This window comes from Lonchura striata, chromosome 2, assembly GCF_046129695.1.
Source record: "Lonchura striata isolate bLonStr1 chromosome 2, bLonStr1.mat, whole genome shotgun sequence".
In the NCBI taxonomy this organism is placed as follows: Eukaryota; Metazoa; Chordata; class Aves; order Passeriformes; family Estrildidae; genus Lonchura; species Lonchura striata.
In genome coordinates, this window is record NC_134604.1 from 106,991,288 (window position 1) to 107,009,052 (window position 17,765).

Genomic DNA, 17,765 nt, shown 5'->3' on the forward strand with positions numbered 1-17,765 from the left:
ATTAGCAGCTGAAGTGACAGTAGCCTTTAGGGGCTGATCCATCTCACTTCTTTTAAAAGAGAAAATCTGAATGCTAGAGACTCAAGCCCCAGTTCATTTTCACTACCTGGAATTTGTCTTTATCTGCCAGAAAAAGACAACTTCCTGTAAGAATTCAATTCCTTGGCTATTTGTGTACAAATCTGTCACCAAGCACAGTTTTACTGACAGATCTATTTGGAGAGTGCATGTGAGCACACACAGTTCTAAGTTATCGTTAATTAGGTTCTATTGAACTGCAGCAGAAAATCACTCTGAATTTCACATTACATGATTATTCTTGTTAAGAGTCACTTTGTACACACCAAATACATATTCCAATGTGTAAAATTAAAAATAATTTTTTGATATTCTAAAAATTTGTAGAATGATGATTGCTGTTATATGTATAGCAGATTTGTTACAATATTTCATGCTATTTGTACTAACATGAAAACCAGGAACAGCACAGTTGTTAGTAATCATGGATGGCTGGAAAAATTAACCACAATTGTGTAATTTTAATTACAATTGCAAATTAATTAGAATTTAAAAATCTGTACAGAATTATGAGTTACAATATTTAGTATGGGTATGAGTGGCTTCATAAACCATTTTGAAAGGGGATTCTTGCTAACAGAATCCTGAATGTGATGTGTTCAATGAATTCCTATATTCTGAAATATGATATGGTAGAAAACAGTGCAAAAAACCTGCTCTGTCAGTAGATGAAAGATTACCAAAGATGAATCAGAGCATTAAAATATCTATATTAAAAAAAAAAAACAACACAGGGAAACCAACTCAATTTTCAATTAACTAAATAAGATCCATATGGGAAATACAGAATAAGATTAACTAGAAGCAGATTGTTAGAGTGACTATGCAAGATATATATTTATCTTACATATATAAGAAATCTCTTCCTCAGAGCCAGATGGCTTTCCATATTAAAACTATGACATCATTAAACATATGATAGTAAAGTTTATAATCATATTCTTCAATAAGACGTTCCTGCCAAAATTAAGAATATCAAAGCAAAAATTAAAAGAGACACTAAAATCTACAGGCCCTACTGCAGGTCTTCTATAAAATTATATAATGCAAGTAACCTCAGAAAATAGGTGTTGAATTCAAAGTTAATAGAATTAAGAAATGAATAGGCATAACTATGACATGTCTATGACAGTGATCCTTAAAAATTATACTAAAAACTTTTCCATATACAGTTATAAATTAGACTTCTTAAATTGCAGATATACTGTTTCATTTTGACACACTTCTCCTATGTGTTAGCAAAGAGAATTATGGGTTAGTTTTATTCTCTGGTTAATCAGTATATTTATTTCAGTTGTATACATTTCCCACTAAATAATTTGGACCTTGAATAAGTCAAGTAGCTTGCATGAGATAATAATTACACAGGAAAACTTTGTTTCAGTATGAACAACATAACCATATTAAGTAAAATATATGTAAACTTTTACAGTGATTTAAATTTCAGGAAACATTTGAAACATCAAATGATGTTGCAAGAAAGGATAATTTGCTAAAATCTGAAAGCATTTTCACTCTACATTTTTTCATGCAATTGAATCCATTGTAATAACAATCAGTTTTACACAGGTAGCTCAGATTGTGAACTCCATCAATATGAACATCATCAGTAAAAGACAAAAATAACTGTAAAAGCAAAAAAGCCTGTTGCTTCTAACATTAGTTGTCCTGTTTTGAGAGGATATCAACCAACTTTACTAATCCATCAATCTATGAACCACAATTTTCTCTACAATCAACTCGAGTTTCACCTTTGACAGAACTGTAATATTTAAATGTTTGTAAAGTACTGACAGCACAGTGATAAAGAAAAGTTGAGGTACTGTATGTCCTAATACTTGAAAGAGCTTGCAGTGGGATGATGAAAACATTGCAATGCTCACTTTATGAGATGAAGTGACAAGACTTGGTTTCTCTATCTGACTTTTCCACTCCCTGAAGGTTGAAATGAAGAGAAAAAACATTCCTATGAGCTGGTTTCAGCAGATACACTAAATGTGCTCATTAAAACACTACAGTTTAGTAAATGTTAAAAGCTACCAGATTTTTAGTGCAAAACCTCACATTTTATTATTTCACATGACTTGGATATAAAAAGTCAGTGCTATGACAATTAATATTAACAACTTTTTATTTGCATTCAATATTGAGCCTATTTGATAATGAGCAATCATGTTTGAGTCTTACTAAACATATTTATTCTGGAGAAAGTGTTCAAAGATGTTACCAATTATTATTGTAAATAAACTTATTTTTCCTTTCACGGATTAATTAAAATGGATTATTTCTGAATGGGAGTGAAAAAAAGCAAAAGCTCAGTTTTAAAACACAGAGCGATTCATGACAGTTCTGTAATTTGATTCATGCAAATCTGTCAGAGAAAAAAAAATCAACAACAATTTAATTTCAAACCTTTCCCAACCAGCTGCTGAACAATTTATGCACTACTTTTCTATTTTTACTGCAGGATAATGACAATGATGGATGCTTTTCCTTGGAAATAAATATTCATTAAGCAGGCTCAGATCAAACCTATACCCTTCCAAAAGCCCACAAATGTGCAAGACCTATTTGCCTTTTCTAAGAGATTTATTTTGGAGGAAGATGGAACTGTGCCCACAAATGCATCTCATAACAATTTAATAGTTCAGTTAAATTAAACCTATGGTAGTACTTACTTGTAACCTCAGTGATCAATATTATTAAAGTTGGTGTCAACTCCAATAATACCAAATGTATGTGGGTGAACAACAGATTACTTAAGGGTATAAATCAGATGAAGCTAGCCCAAATGTAAAGCATTAAGAAGAACTAAAAGGAAGCAATTTCCCAGTAAACTTCCTGAGGTTTCTCCATCCTCTGTTTCTCATCCAATCTATTAGTGAACAGAAGTTAATCAACAAGGATCAAGTAGGTGCTCATTAGCCATGATTTTCATAGTATATAACTCATTTTTTGTTTTTGTTTTTGTTTTTTTGTTGATGTTTGTTTTTTGTCCAGAAGAGATTGTTTAAAATGAAGAATGACTATTAGATTGGCATGTTTGTGTTTCAGTGCTCAGACTGACTTTAATTTACTGGTACTAAATCAGAAGTGGTAAAAGAAACAGCCTACTGGTATTTGACATCTACTGATTGACATCCTATTACCAGTTCTGTGCTTCCTTTGATCCAACACCCCTCTGTTATGCTTCACTACCCAACCCTACTGCCTTGCTAGGAAACTGAAAACATCCTAATTTTCACAGGCTGATAAGAATTTTTGTGTGTGTGCACATGTGTGTCTGCACACAAATGCTTAAAATATATATCTATGAATGTATAAGAATTATAAACAGATGTGATTTTACAGAAGAAAATAGCAGCATGTGGATGTGGTTTTGATACATATCCTCTGTTGTGGAAAGAGATAAATGAGCTCCCACAGAGGAAAACTCAGAGCATATAGCCAGAGCCACTGCCCTGATTCTCCCTCTAAGCTTCTTTCTTATAGCTGACTGCAGGCAAATTCCAGCCTCTTCAGGATAATATTTACTTCTTTTCTTAAAAAAAAAAATTTTCCTAAATAATCACAATAAAATGGAAATATAGTCTTCTCTTCATGCTGGATGACAATTTGGAATTGCTATAGTTATATAGAGCACTTGAGCACAATTTTTTACAAGGCTTTCCTCACACAAACATTATTCTGCAAAAGCTGATAACTCATTCATCTACTTAGGCTTACAACTTTAATCTTTTTCTCTTCTTATGTCAATTCTGTGTTGGAAAAATTCCACCAGTTTCAAAGGATTTCAGTGTTGCAAGCATTGAACAAGCCAGGCAGTAATATTTCAAGCACTGAAGAAAATACACAGTAATATTTAGTCATACTAACAATACTGAATTTGCTTTTTCTTAAATGCCTTATCTACTTATTGGTTAATATTCTCTGTTTTGCTAACTAAATGGAAATTACATGGAGTACAGACCCAATAAGACATCAAGGTTTTTTGGTCTAACATGGCATGCAACAGCTAAATTTTACTTGGTTTTGTTCCTGTGCCAATAGGAACAATTTTAGAAATCCTAAACTAAAATAAAGCAGCCAAGACTGGGTGTTGACAGGGTTACTTAGTAATTACTTATACTTATCAATCACAGAGTCACAAAATCACTTAAACACTAGGAGATGAGCTCAGTTGGTCAGAGCATGGTGCTAATAACACCAAGATTGTGGGTTCAGTCCCTGCATGGGCCATTTACTTTAGAGTTGGCCATCATGAATGACCCTTGTGGGTCGCTTTCAACTGAGAATATTCCATGATTTAGACTGGAAAAGCTTAAAATTGAATCCAGGCATTAACCCAGCACTTCGTCCTCCAAATACGGGTTAAACAGGTAAAAAATAAATGAACATGTCAGTTTTTCATATTTTACCCCAGTGTGCCCCCAAATATAAACATCCATATATGGACACTTCACAGAGATGGGCTTAGAACTTTTAAAACAGATGTCTCCAAATTAGCACAGGCTGCCAAAATACAGAAGACCCAAAATGATACAATCTAATAATTACTAAGAAAATATTTCCGTCTTACCTTGAGACACTCTTCTTGTTTGAAGAGGTTCTCAAAGTCCTTAGCCTGCAGAACAGGAGAATTAAGGCGCTCTTCCACTTCAGACAAGGCTTGTAGAAGGTGAAGGATCTCTGCCAGGTACGTAGAAGGCACATGAGTGGTTTCCACAGTCCTAGTTTCAGTCATCACAAAAGTTGTATCTTCACGAACTGTTTGCTAGTACAGATATACAACAGAATGCTTCCTTTAGTTTCTTAACACCAGACAAAATTGCAACAATGCATTTCCAGTTCACAACCCAGAAACAAAAAAAATCAAAAGTAACTTCCAAGGATAAATGCAGGAAATATCTGAGTTTTCTGACACAGATCATTCATGTTCCTTGTGTGTTTGAGATGATGCTGCCATAGTGGGTACTGAAATTAATCCATGCAAGAGTGTGCAAGCTTTTCTTCTACTCTCCAAAGAAATGCAGAGAGGAAATGCAAGAGTATGCTGAGATTATGGTGTTATTGAGATTTTAGTGCTTGCCCTTTCATTTTAAATCACCACACCTCTTAAAAATCTGTCCTTCATTAAGAAATCTCATGCATGCCAAGTCTGAAAGAAGAAATAATTTCAAGGTATCAAGTAAAATAATGACTTGTATAATAGACAGAATTTCTTAAATAAAATGCAACATATAGCAAATATGCCAAATCCATTCTTCCAAATAGACTAAAAAGTTGTTCTTTAATCTACCAAGTATAATTTGGAATTTTCTGATTGGAATAGTCTTTAAGGCATTCTTAAGTGTAAAAGAAAACTCAACTACAGACCACTTCATGAAGTTAGGATGTACTTTTTTTTTTAAATATGGAAAAATATGAAATAGACAGCCTATTCTGGAAGCACATGCATACACCAAATGTAAAGACCTCCCAGAATGTTTTCGTTCTAAGAGTTGATTGATGGCATTTGAATGCATACTGACATAAAAGGTAACAAAAAGGTGTCTGTTTATATAATAAATTCTCTGTATTTCCCATTTGATTTGTTAATGAATTATAGATAAAAATGTAACACCAAAACTTTTCTTTGGAGCAGGGAGACCTCTCATTGTTCCTTTTCACTAAACTTCAAATACTAAATCACCTGCATGCCCATTAAAAAAGGGATAGTTTAAGATATCAGTTATATGCGGTTTCAAAAGTGTGAATTTATTCATGGATTGTGGGACCAAGATCCTTTGAGTTTGATCTCTGTTGTCTCAAGAATAAAAACTTTAAATATTGTTGACCTCAAAGAAGTGTACAAGTATTTGTTATTAAATGTTCAAAAATCCTGTTATTTAGATTTGGAACCATTTATATGAAAGACAATTGATCAATGGTCCTGAAGAAAACAATAGCATTATTTATCCACTCATTATGCAAAAGAAAACAAATATAAGCACACACTACCTCAGCAAGATGTCTCATTTTAATTCAGGACATATTTCTCTCTTCAGTTACTGAGCTGAGTCATCTGGTTCTTCAATTTTCTTTAGAGTCTTAAAATATGCATATACACACTCTAGAAGATGTATGCATATCACATATAAAGCCCATAAAGTTATCTGTAGACTTGTGTTATTCTGTTGCATTTCTTATGCAAATTTAATTGCTTTGCTTACACTTTTCTCACTAAATGACTTTCTCAGTACATCTGCTAACACTGAAACCTCTCTAATTACCATATCACTGCTATAATTTTTATTATTTAAAATAAGTTGCTTTAAAAAATTGTGCATGCCTCCCGTATGCTTCATGAATCACAGGCCCTGCAAAAATAACAGTTTACCGTGGTAAACCTAAAGAAAAAGCTGTCCCATTTGATTAGAAAATGGGATAATCTCAACAGGCCACTGAGACTTGCATGGAGCAATACATATTTTAATTCCTCAAGACTACACTGAGACACTTCTATATGCAGCAGTGAACTTCAGACCCACATAAGGAATATTTTAACTCTATTTGTATTTTTCTTTTTGACTCAGAAGACAGAATATTTCTACTCATAGTAATGAAAAGAGCATGCAAAGTGTGCAAGGGTTTCCACTCAAAAAGAGGTTACATGAATATGTGAAGCAGCATACAAAATACAATTATTTTCTAGAGTTGTATGAGATTAGCCTATTCTTTTCAACCCAAGTTTAGGCCAACAAATATATACACACATATATGCACATGCATGCATTTAGATAAAATAAAATCTGCGTCCTCTCACGCTAAACTATTCTTAAATCTACAAAAAAGTCAAGCAGAAATTGGATGTGTAAGCATTTCCACACTTGATTATTTATAGTGACAAAATCAGGAACATTTCAATCACTGTTATGAAGAAAAATGGGATGTGTGCAAATATATATTCCTACTGCCCTTATAGGAAACTTTAAATATTTCTCATAGCTGGATTATTACTTGCATAGTTCTACTGTTTATATTGTTAGTTAAACTGTAAAGCACTACAATCAGAGAAATAAATAAATAAATGAACAAAAGGATAGACATATAAAAGTAGACACCTACCAGAACCTGCTCTCATATTTTGGTACATTATTTTAAAAAAAGTCAGTCAAAACAAATTCATTTCTGAAGGCTATTTTTTTTAAGAGTTGAAAATTTGATACTACTTTAGAAATCAAGGATTAGGTATGTTTATCTTTATTGGGGTTTTCAACAGGTCACAGGTGTTTCTTTCCTTCTATCTTTCCTGCATTTAAAGTATCATGACAGAACCCACAGCAGAATTTGTCATCTTGCACTAGGGAATAGCGGGTAGGCATGTCCACTGCTGACAATTTTAATCAGCAAAGAGAAGCATTTTTAGCTTGCCCCAGTGTTTCCTGGAATTGCCTTATAATAGACATTAAAACAGGCAGAGTCCTTCCTTATATTCTGGACAAGCATTTTAATAGAAATGCAAAGGTGAAACTGAATCATATCCTAAAACTGTAGTGAGAAAAAAATTTATGAAAGGAGAACACAGCAGCTGAGGGCAACTAGTATCAAAATAATATTAATTCAGTACAGATATATGCAATTGATGACGCCAAAATGGCTCATCAGAAACATGGTAGGTTAAGATTTTATAGGGATTAAAAATTAATAGGAAAGTGGAAATTAAAGATATAGATAACCATTTAAGAATGGCTTTGGATAAGTTGAATCTGATAAAAATGGCAGAATGCATTACAGTTACTTAAAAATACTTAAATTAGTATTTAAAAGTATATAGTACAACATATATATAAAATACAAGTAAAATTAAGTAACTGGGAAATGCTGGGGTAACTGATCATTTCCTATATTATTGTTTCTGTGGAATACAATTTTAGTTATAATTTTTCCTCAATTTTCAGTGATATAATGATGCACAAATTATTGTTTGTCTATAAAAGAACAAGTTCTTTTGTGTAAGATTAAAAATTTCATGCAATGTTTGTTTTCAAGCATTATCGTGCCTCGTATAGTAAATTGAATTTTATTTATCATTACATAATTTCAATTAAGGGACACAATCCTTCCATACACATGACTCCACTCAAACTGATTTTATTGATAGTTACCAGGCCACACCAGGTGCAACAAAACTGTAAGAAACAAATTCATGAGCTGTTCCTTAATGCTAAGGCCAAGAAGAAAAACCAAAATAAATCAACCAAAAAAAAGACAACAAAATCTCAACAAACAAGTAATAGAATAATTCAGGTTTTGCTAGGAAATTCACATACCTTCCCCACAGAAATACTTGTGGTCATTACTGCCTATATCTAACACGATGTTGGCATCAGAGCTAACTAGTCTTGGAGAATGCTACTAATTTTCCTTTAACAGTGGAAAATTTGTTGTGAAAGCACCTTTCACCAATCTCAGTGTATTAATTTCCTTTCCTCTTTTCTCAGAGGGAATAATCACATCACATTTTCTGTTCAAGAGTTTACACCCAGAAATTTCTTGTGCCACATCTTGACGACTGTTTCATTTTTTGGTCCCTTCTCATGATAGAGCTCCAAACCTTAGTATCTGTGCTTTTGATTTAATGACTCCACATAAACATGGGAGGAGGAGTAAAGCTGCATAACACTCCCATCTGCATTGTTATACCTCAACACTACTCCTGGCAGCACCCTGATGAGAGGTTCAAGGAAAACAAATGTGCCTACACCCAAAGTGAAATAACACTTGAGAAAGCATTCCTTGCAAGCAGATGTATATGAGTGTAAAAAAGTCAGTGATCTCTGCAGAATAAATGTGGTTTGCTACACATATGAAAAAAAATGGAGCACACAACGCACACCTTCTGGACAAAGGCAGTGATACCTGAGAGAGTCCAAAACACTTGTGAATTACGTGGTATCTGTGAGCCCATGTTCACCATCAGTACATCAAATAAAGAATTAGACACTCAAAAGTATGATAAAATGCCATCAGAGGTCAATATCCATGTTAAAGTACATATTTATAAAAAAGCTTTTATTCACCCCTTACTATGCCAACTGTGAGTGGTGAGGTCAGCTGACATTCAGAGAAATTTATTCTGCCTTTGGTGTTCCTAGCATATCTTACCTGTAAGTGTGCATAGAAATAGAAACATCAAAATTACACTGATTATATGGAATTTTCACTATGAGGTTGGATGGCCTTAGTCAATCACAACCAAGTTATCAGTACAAAAAGAAGCATCTCTTTCAAGTACAGAGAGATCTAAATTCTCTATGCAGGATTAAAACTTTATAAATTACTTCTGTAATTCTATGAAGAGAAGACCTTAAAAGACACTTGGAAAAAATAAAATATCCTTAAAATATTGAGAAAAAAAAAACCCAAATAATATTTTTAAGTAAGAAAATAAATATTGTCTCATGTATATGATTTTTTTTTCTACTCATGTTGCAGAGTGGTTGTAGTCCACAAAATCTTGCATATTGCAACACTTAAACCATATAGTTTAATGCTTGTATCTGATTTCATTAGTCACTTATATAAAAAAAGAGACTTTAAAAATAGGCATTACTATTTCCAGCACTGTTCTTGGACAGAGAGTGCTTTATGCCTTCACAGCACTTCTCTGCTAAGGCATACCTTACTTGAGAAATGCTGCTTTAACAGTTTTTCTTCTGTGATAAAACAACTCTGCTTGATCCATACAAAAAATTAAATAAATCCAACCAAAATGAAGCTATTCCTAACAATGGCATTAATTTGAAAACATTTAAGTAAATTTTAAATTCTAGGAGTAGAAAATTGCAGGCTTTGATTTTGAAAACTATCCATCAACAGGCATCGACCAGCCCGAACTTAATTCCATTTCTATTCTCTTATTTGTGCCCTTCATAATTTGATAGAAGTGTAAAAGTTTTCTCCATTAGAAAATTTCTCTTTCATGTATGTATAGGCCTAAATTATGGGATATCTCCCAATATCTCGGACAGTTCTGCTACAGTCTGATGAGTGCCTTATTATTTTCCTACTTAGACATGGTGGGGGTAGGAGAAAAGGTGAAGAAAGATAAAGACAAAAGCTGTAGCAATGTATTTAAAACAGTATATCCAGATTATTCATAGTTGCGTAGTTTTTTCCTGTTGTGATCTTTTTCTTTGTGTTTTTTTTTTTTTTTTAATGAATACTTTAAAAGCTATGTCAAAGCATTTTGATACTGCAGCCAATCCTTTGTGTTCCTCACACCCTCATGCTTGGAGCCCTTCAAGACAACAAATACACTTGGTCAAATTGCAAAATGAACACCCCTTTCTCACTTGCTGAACAATGTCTTTGTTTTATTCTGGCTTAAATAATTGATTCTATATAGGAATTTTCCTCAAACTGAGACACAGCTACACATTGAATCTAAAAGCAGCTTATTTGAAAATTTACCCAGCTCTCCTTACTAAAGACCTACTATCTTGCACAGAAATAAGTAACTAAGATGATTCAAAAATTCCAGTATTTCTGCTGTTAATTTTTAGCCTGATAGTTTCCATTGGTACCTACTTGCTAAGCAAAGAGAAAAATAAAATAATTTCAACTATGATGAGACTGGGGCAGAAGACTCTCAATTCAGTATATGTGATATAAGTAACATTTTTCAAAAAACAAAGGAAGATGGAGTCATTTGTACTTATACCACATCTGCAATGTTACCATGTCCTGAAGAAAAACAAAATAGAGTAACATTATGGCATTATTGACTAACTGGAACTACTGAGATATAGAAAATGTCACTTGTTCTAAATAAATTATGCATAAATCCTAATTGCTTCTGATAATGGCATATCTCAATATTAATAAAGCAGCAGAGCAAAGCTGACAAAGAAATCCATGTCTGTCACATAACTTTAAACAGAAAATTTTAACATTAAAAAAGGAATTTTTAAATCCATTAAAGAATGTATATCATAAGTATTTACCAAACACTGCTCAGACCATGCACAGTCAGTAGGATTCTAGGGGGAGATAGCACCAATGAGCCAAGAGAGATAGCCATTATCAGTATTAGAAATCACAAAATAAGCAAAAGCTTACACTACATTTTGGAAAGAGAAAAATCAGAACACTGCAAAATCTACATCCTGGACTGATTTTCAACAAGTATTTTAAAATGTTGTTTAGCATTTTATATGGGCTTAACTGGAAAATACTTTTGTAAATTATTTATATGCGGCACCTTCCAGTAGAAAAAATTGAAAGTTTTTATATACTAACAGTAGAATATGTAAATCCAGCCATTTCTTGGATTGATCGTGTAATTTTGCACAGCTAAAAGACATACAGACATTATGCATGTCATACTTCAGTAAATATCTATTTGATACTTCAGAAAATTAAACTCTTGTACACAGTCCTATATCCTTGTAGTTATAATGTCCATTTGTGACACACTCTATTAAATTTGTCAAACCAGTATCATAAACTCAGCCATGCAGAAGGAAATACCCAAAAGAATAAAAGGAATTTCAAATTATTTTTTCCTCAAAATTGAATTTCACAATCATGTTTCTTGGACAGTGATGAGCTATAGAGGTGAAATAGTGACAATAGTGGCAGAACTAGTATCACACAATTTGCTGGAAGTCAGCCTACTTCAGAACAGATTTTGGTCAATGCCAACTTATTTAATGGCAGATTTATTAAGACTAAAGAAGTGCCACAATCATAGATAGCATTTATGCTGCCCAAGTGCATGAAGCTTTAGGGCTGTCTTGATATGTATGTGTAACTACTGAGTGATCACCAAGAACCAATTAATGATAAAGTTCAGACATGTTAGAATACAGACTACTGATACCTGAATTGCCTAGACCATTTTGGAATTGACTGCCAATTTGTGATGCTAACTTTCCAGATATTTATGCCAGCTACATATGTTAGATAATTTCAATAAAATTTAGGAAATAAAGTAAAAAATAATATTGAAGTACCACATCTGTAATGAATGCCATCAGCTTCAAAGAGCAAAGTCCTAAACCCTAAACTTTTACACCTTCCAGAAATGTTAAACAGTGTTACTTAATAATTTTCATCTTTAATCTACATTTATAGAGATACAACCATGTATAATAACAATTATGTCACTTAGGCTGATTTTTTGTTACTTCAGGAAAAAAAAATTGTTTCTTTAAATGATGTGAACAAAACTCTTGGCCATACAGCAGTTCTGATAGTTAATTAAATATAGAATAGAAAATTCAAATAGAAAATTTAGTACTCACACTGCACATCAACATATTTGCTTCTTTCCCTACCTTTGTGTGTATAGTCAGATGAATCCATGAAAAACAACAAAAAACAGCAACAAAAAAACCCCAAACAACAACAAAAAAAACCAAATAAAAAAAGACCCTGACCAAACCAAAACAAACCCTCCATCCATGAGAGATGTTGACATTCTGAATTGTAGACAAGAGATGAACATCATCTCTTCAAAAAATACTGCCACTTAGGGCCAGATCACTCTGCAGGAGGTATTTTCCCTTATTATTTAATGCAATAATAATGCCAAGTAATTTCTGACATCAAAATCCACAGCATATAATTTATTTACTAATAAATCATAATATATTATAGCAGAGAAAATAATATGGTAATTAGCTGCCCTGTTTTTCAAATAACTGAGTAATTATAAAGAAGGAAATATTATAGCTGCATAATGCTCAGTTTGGTCTGAAAGCAGAGACCACTGGATCCTATGTTGTACATGATTTTTTAACCAAAGGCTTGGTCTTGTTTCCATCTCAAGCATTCTGTGAGCAGTGAGAAAAGTATAACTTTTGTATAACTATATAATTTAAAGACAAATTTCTAACCCTGCTTTACTCCATGTTGCAACAAGAGTTTTCACTCCTATGTGACAAGGGAAAGACATCAAGTTTCACTTTTAAACTTGAAAATGTAATTTAGATCACTTCAATAAAGTTTATAACATATAATGAAACGTGGCTGAGAAAAATCTTGTCTGCATAGTTCTGTAACCCACATTATGGGAATTTTTTAACTTAATTGTACAGCTAAAATACTACAGCTTTGCAGTAATAAGAGTGAATACTGTACAGAATTGACAAGAAAACATGAGGGAAAAAAATATGTTTTAGGAAAACTCAAAATTACACAGTAAACTTGTCCACTTATACAAAAAAAGGCTATGGATTGTCTTCACTTAAATTACTGCAGCACTGCATGCATTCATTTTAGACAGAAAGGTAAAGTGCATTGTAAAATGCATCTATACAGTTAGCTCTTGAGCTATATCAAAGACAATATCCATTTCAGTTGATATTGTCCCATCTTTCCCATAGCCTTATCTTAAATCAGATAGAAATTAAAGGATTTTAGGTACACTTAAACTACTTGGAATACATTTTCCAGTAGGAATTTCCAGGTTAATGGATACTGAAAAATAGGTGTAAACATTCAACTGTGATTCTGTTCCCATAGCACCTTATTCATCCTCATCCTGCTTTTTCAGACCACAGTCAAAAAATTCTATAGTCTTTAGCAATGCTGTGTAAAGCTATTTGTTTAAAAAAGGAGCCACTGCCAATGTCAGAAAAGTTAAATGGTGTCACAGTATCACCTCTGGCCCATTCTTAACAGACCCAAAGTGCACAGGTGAATTGGCTACTAATCCATCACTGTGCAGTTCTGCCCTGTAGGTATTTTCCTGTTTTTTCTAATGTCTTGTCTCTCTTTTATTTCTCTCTCTCTCTCTCTCTCCACTCATTCTAGCAATAATGAAGAATTAGTTTGCCCCTTCTTCTTGCCAACCATTACTTGTTTATTTGACCCAAGAAACATTTAAGCAAGGATAAGAGAAGAAAATCACTTCATCCCAGCATCAGTGTTTGTGAAAACAAAGGAAAACAACTGAAAACAATGATAGCACATCACCATTGAAGTGTCCATGTCATTTTAATGGAAACAGATAATCAGGACATTGAGTCCTGTGTTTATCTAACAGTGAAATATTTATTCAAATTAATGTTTAAAAGATATTTTAGAAAATATATTTATATATACAAATATTATAATGGTAATAAGAGATAATAAAATTTTATTAAATCTGCTAAATAGAGCTCCACATGGAAATATTAACTGAAGATTGCAATATGCTCTTAAAGACTGAAAATAAGCAAAGTCTTGGATTTTAAATATAAATTTGATCAGTCCTTAATCTGGTTCCAGGAGTTGATCACATACTCTCTCACCTGAAATTATTATCCAGTTAGGAGACAGGCATTTTGAATTTCTGAATGCTTTAAATAATCTTAAAGAGAATAATTACTTTTATTTGGAAAAATGAAGTACTAAGGGTCTTGGTATATTTTTATCCATGTTGCATTATCCATGTTGCAGGTAACTATCAAACTTCTCAGACTAAACCACTTACCTTATAAAAATAAATACAAGTTTTGTATAACTATATTCTTTATTCATCCTTGATCATAACATAGTCTAATTGGTATGAAAAAGACAGTTTCTCCTGTTGTTTATCATTTGATCAATTCTGTATGGCCGAAATCCAAGCCCAATTATTTCAGGAGTAAAATGATCATAAATTTCAATAGAATGTTTGTGTGTGTCACCAAGAAAATTACTGAAACTGGTAAGCCTATTTTTTTTTTTTTTGCTTGTATGTACAATGGTAGACACATAATTTTGACAGATTGCAAGAGGTTCTCTTGTCCTAAAGATACTCTGTCTTATGATTTCCAGCATGCACAGCTCAGCCAAGAGAGGAAAGTTGAAAAACCACCATGTATAATATCAGAGAGCGTGTTGAGCATCTTGATACAATATGGTAATAGGACATGCATGAAATAAGAATTTGCAGTGTAGGCTCTATACCTGTCTTCATCTAATAATGTTTTCTAATGATAAAGGCCTTCAGCCCTCTACACCCAGAGTAATTTCAACCAGCTCAGGAAAATCTAAGCTGAGCCATGACGCAAATACACTCATAGACTGCTGAAATTAAAACACTGGGGAAAAACATTCTAGAAAACAGACATAAGGATAGTTTAATTAAACTTAATCAACATATTGAGAACTGATTTTGACCTATAATTGAAGGAAACAATCTAAATCTACCTTTTTCTGTTGATAAATTTTTTCACCACCTTGGAAGTGTAGCTAAGCTGTTTCAGAAAAACAGTATAACTGAAGATTCATGTTTAGTCTGTAGCAGGGGGATATGACAACTTTTCTGAAGATACCGTGTGAGTGCCAAGGCTTAATGATATCTGATTCTGCAAAGGTGCTTTAAAAATAATTGTCCCCTAACCTCTATAATATTATTTTTTACTGATTTTTTTTAATGCATGCAGTTTTAATATTCAAAAATTGCATACTGTTTTAGGATTAAACTGTAAAGGCTTGTTTTTTTGAAGAGTATCTCAAATGATCATGGATTTCAGTGGGATTTAGTGGTTAATCATAATTTTAAAATATAATAGAGAAATATTTCACTCCTTTTTATAAGTTATTTAGATTTCACCACTGGTGTTACTACAACTGATTTCCTGCCCACTATTTATTCTGACACATATGAATAAAAACAACGTGTGAGAGAAAAAAACTTGTAAGACAAAAAAACTCCACAATTTTTTTTCTGCTCAATGTGATTTTATGTTGTGTGCAGTTGCATTTATATATTCATGTATCATATTTAATCTGTAAATGCAATAAACCCAACTTTTTCCTTATAGAATGTTGCATATTAGTTGCTGACAATTTTCACATAGAGGACCACTCTATCAAACTGATTAATATCTCAAAAATATTATTAAACAGAATACGCATGTTTGAGGTGATATAAATATAATATACTCTATTCTCAAAAGTGGTGACAGGAAATTCCTTTTTCCAAATGTACACCTATATATTTGTCAAATAGAGTTTGGATATTTACTGCTATGTATTGGTAAGACACTAAGGGTTTAACAAGGATCCACCATTCTAGAAAGAATAAATCCTCCTAAGTCATGGTTCCTATATCCTTCTGCCCAACAAATACTGGGGAAAAGTAAAATCCAGGAGAGCATGATAATCTAATTTCACACTTTGATATCAAAAATATATTAGCTCCAACAAATGTAAGAAATGAAAATCTGTCATTAAGCAACATAATTAAAGATTTTCTTCAGTGCAGTCTTGCTATGTTTATTCAATGAAGTGTAATGAATTGCAAGATACACAGTAAAACTAAACACTTACTGATTTATAACAACTTTCAGTTGTTAAATAACTATTATGGAATACATAATAAATTATAAATAAATGCAGCATTTTTCTATTTCTTTTGCTGTAAAGAAAAAATCAATTTTGTATTTTTATTGTATGGCTTTATTCAGCTGTTGGTTAACATTGAAAATCTTTGTGGAAGTTATTTTTGATGGTATATGCATGTGTTCAAGTGAATAATTTGAATTGTTCTTTTTTTTTTTTTTTTTTTGTATTTTAAAGTCTTGCACAAACAATTAATGCATCCTCACAACATCCCTGTGAGGTAGGTACTTAAACTGTTTAATAAAAAGGAAAAAAAAACTTGAGAAGCTCCCTCCGTTTCACTAATTCAGCAAAATCAAAACAGTAACAATAACAAGGTTGTTGCACTTCTTACTCTGATTTGGGTCATGAAGGTGATGTACTGCCTCTCTCCTGTCTCAGTAGCTTCTGTATAAATTCTAAAATATTTCATATGAATATCAGCTTAGTCATTGTCAACAGAGCAATATATTTTTCATGTGAAATGGGAAGGATACTGTAATTGTCCTGTGTACATGTAAATTTCATTGAATGACCTTATTCCCTAGACAAATAGTAAGAAATAGACTTCTTGCATGAAATATTTAATATTTAAAATGTAACCTTTCAAGGTTATAAATACAGTATATAATTATATATTTTAAGAATAAAAACATATGTAATGGTTACATTAATTTAAAAAGTTGGTGAGTGTATTCATATAAGCAATTCAAAAAACATGCTGATACACATCTACCTTACATATTTGAAAGAAAAAATATACTAAAATAAAGTTTATTGATCAGCTAGTAAAATTTTATAATGGATATATTCATCCCCTCTCATGGAAGGTGGTGGGTGACATAAAAAGCACAGTGACAGCAGAATGTTTTTATATAAATTGCATGCACAATCTGATTTCTTACTTGATTATCAAAGGAACAAATATATTCATTAAAAAAAGCCAGCTCATTTACAAGACAAAGTGACTCTCGCTGTAGCTCCATGTCAATATAAACAATTTGCGACTGATTACATCCATCAAGTTTAATATAAACCATAGTAATCTGAATAGTGTAATCAGATGGAACAAGATTTAATAACATACAAACCAAAGTTAATGTTTCTCGGATTGCTTCCATTAACTGCATAACTATCCAAAGTGTTAGTTTTACATATACATTATGTAACTTAGTATTAGAAAAGTTAAAAATACACAATATAGTACATTATATAGAGGAGTGTATTCATCAAAAGTTTATACATATTGCTGGTTTTTAGAAATTTTTTCCTTTTTAAAACATAGTTTACCATATATCAATTAAAAAATAACACTTCACATGTTTAAATTGTCATTATCTGATCAG

General features: G+C 32.3%; 1 protein-coding gene across 15 annotated transcripts in view; it reads right to left on the reverse strand.

Annotated features, from left to right (window-relative positions):
* The window catches only part of DMD (dystrophin), a 1,151,138-nt gene that overhangs the window by 567,689 nt on the left and 565,684 nt on the right, over nt 1-17,765 (reverse strand). For all 15 annotated transcript variants that reach the window (XM_077781657.1, XM_021553010.3, XM_021553014.3 and 12 more), the window contains one exon: nt 4,658-4,852. In XM_077781657.1, coding sequence (XP_077637783.1) covers nt 4,658-4,852 — 195 coding nt within the window. The remainder of the gene's footprint in view (nt 1-4,657; nt 4,853-17,765) is intronic.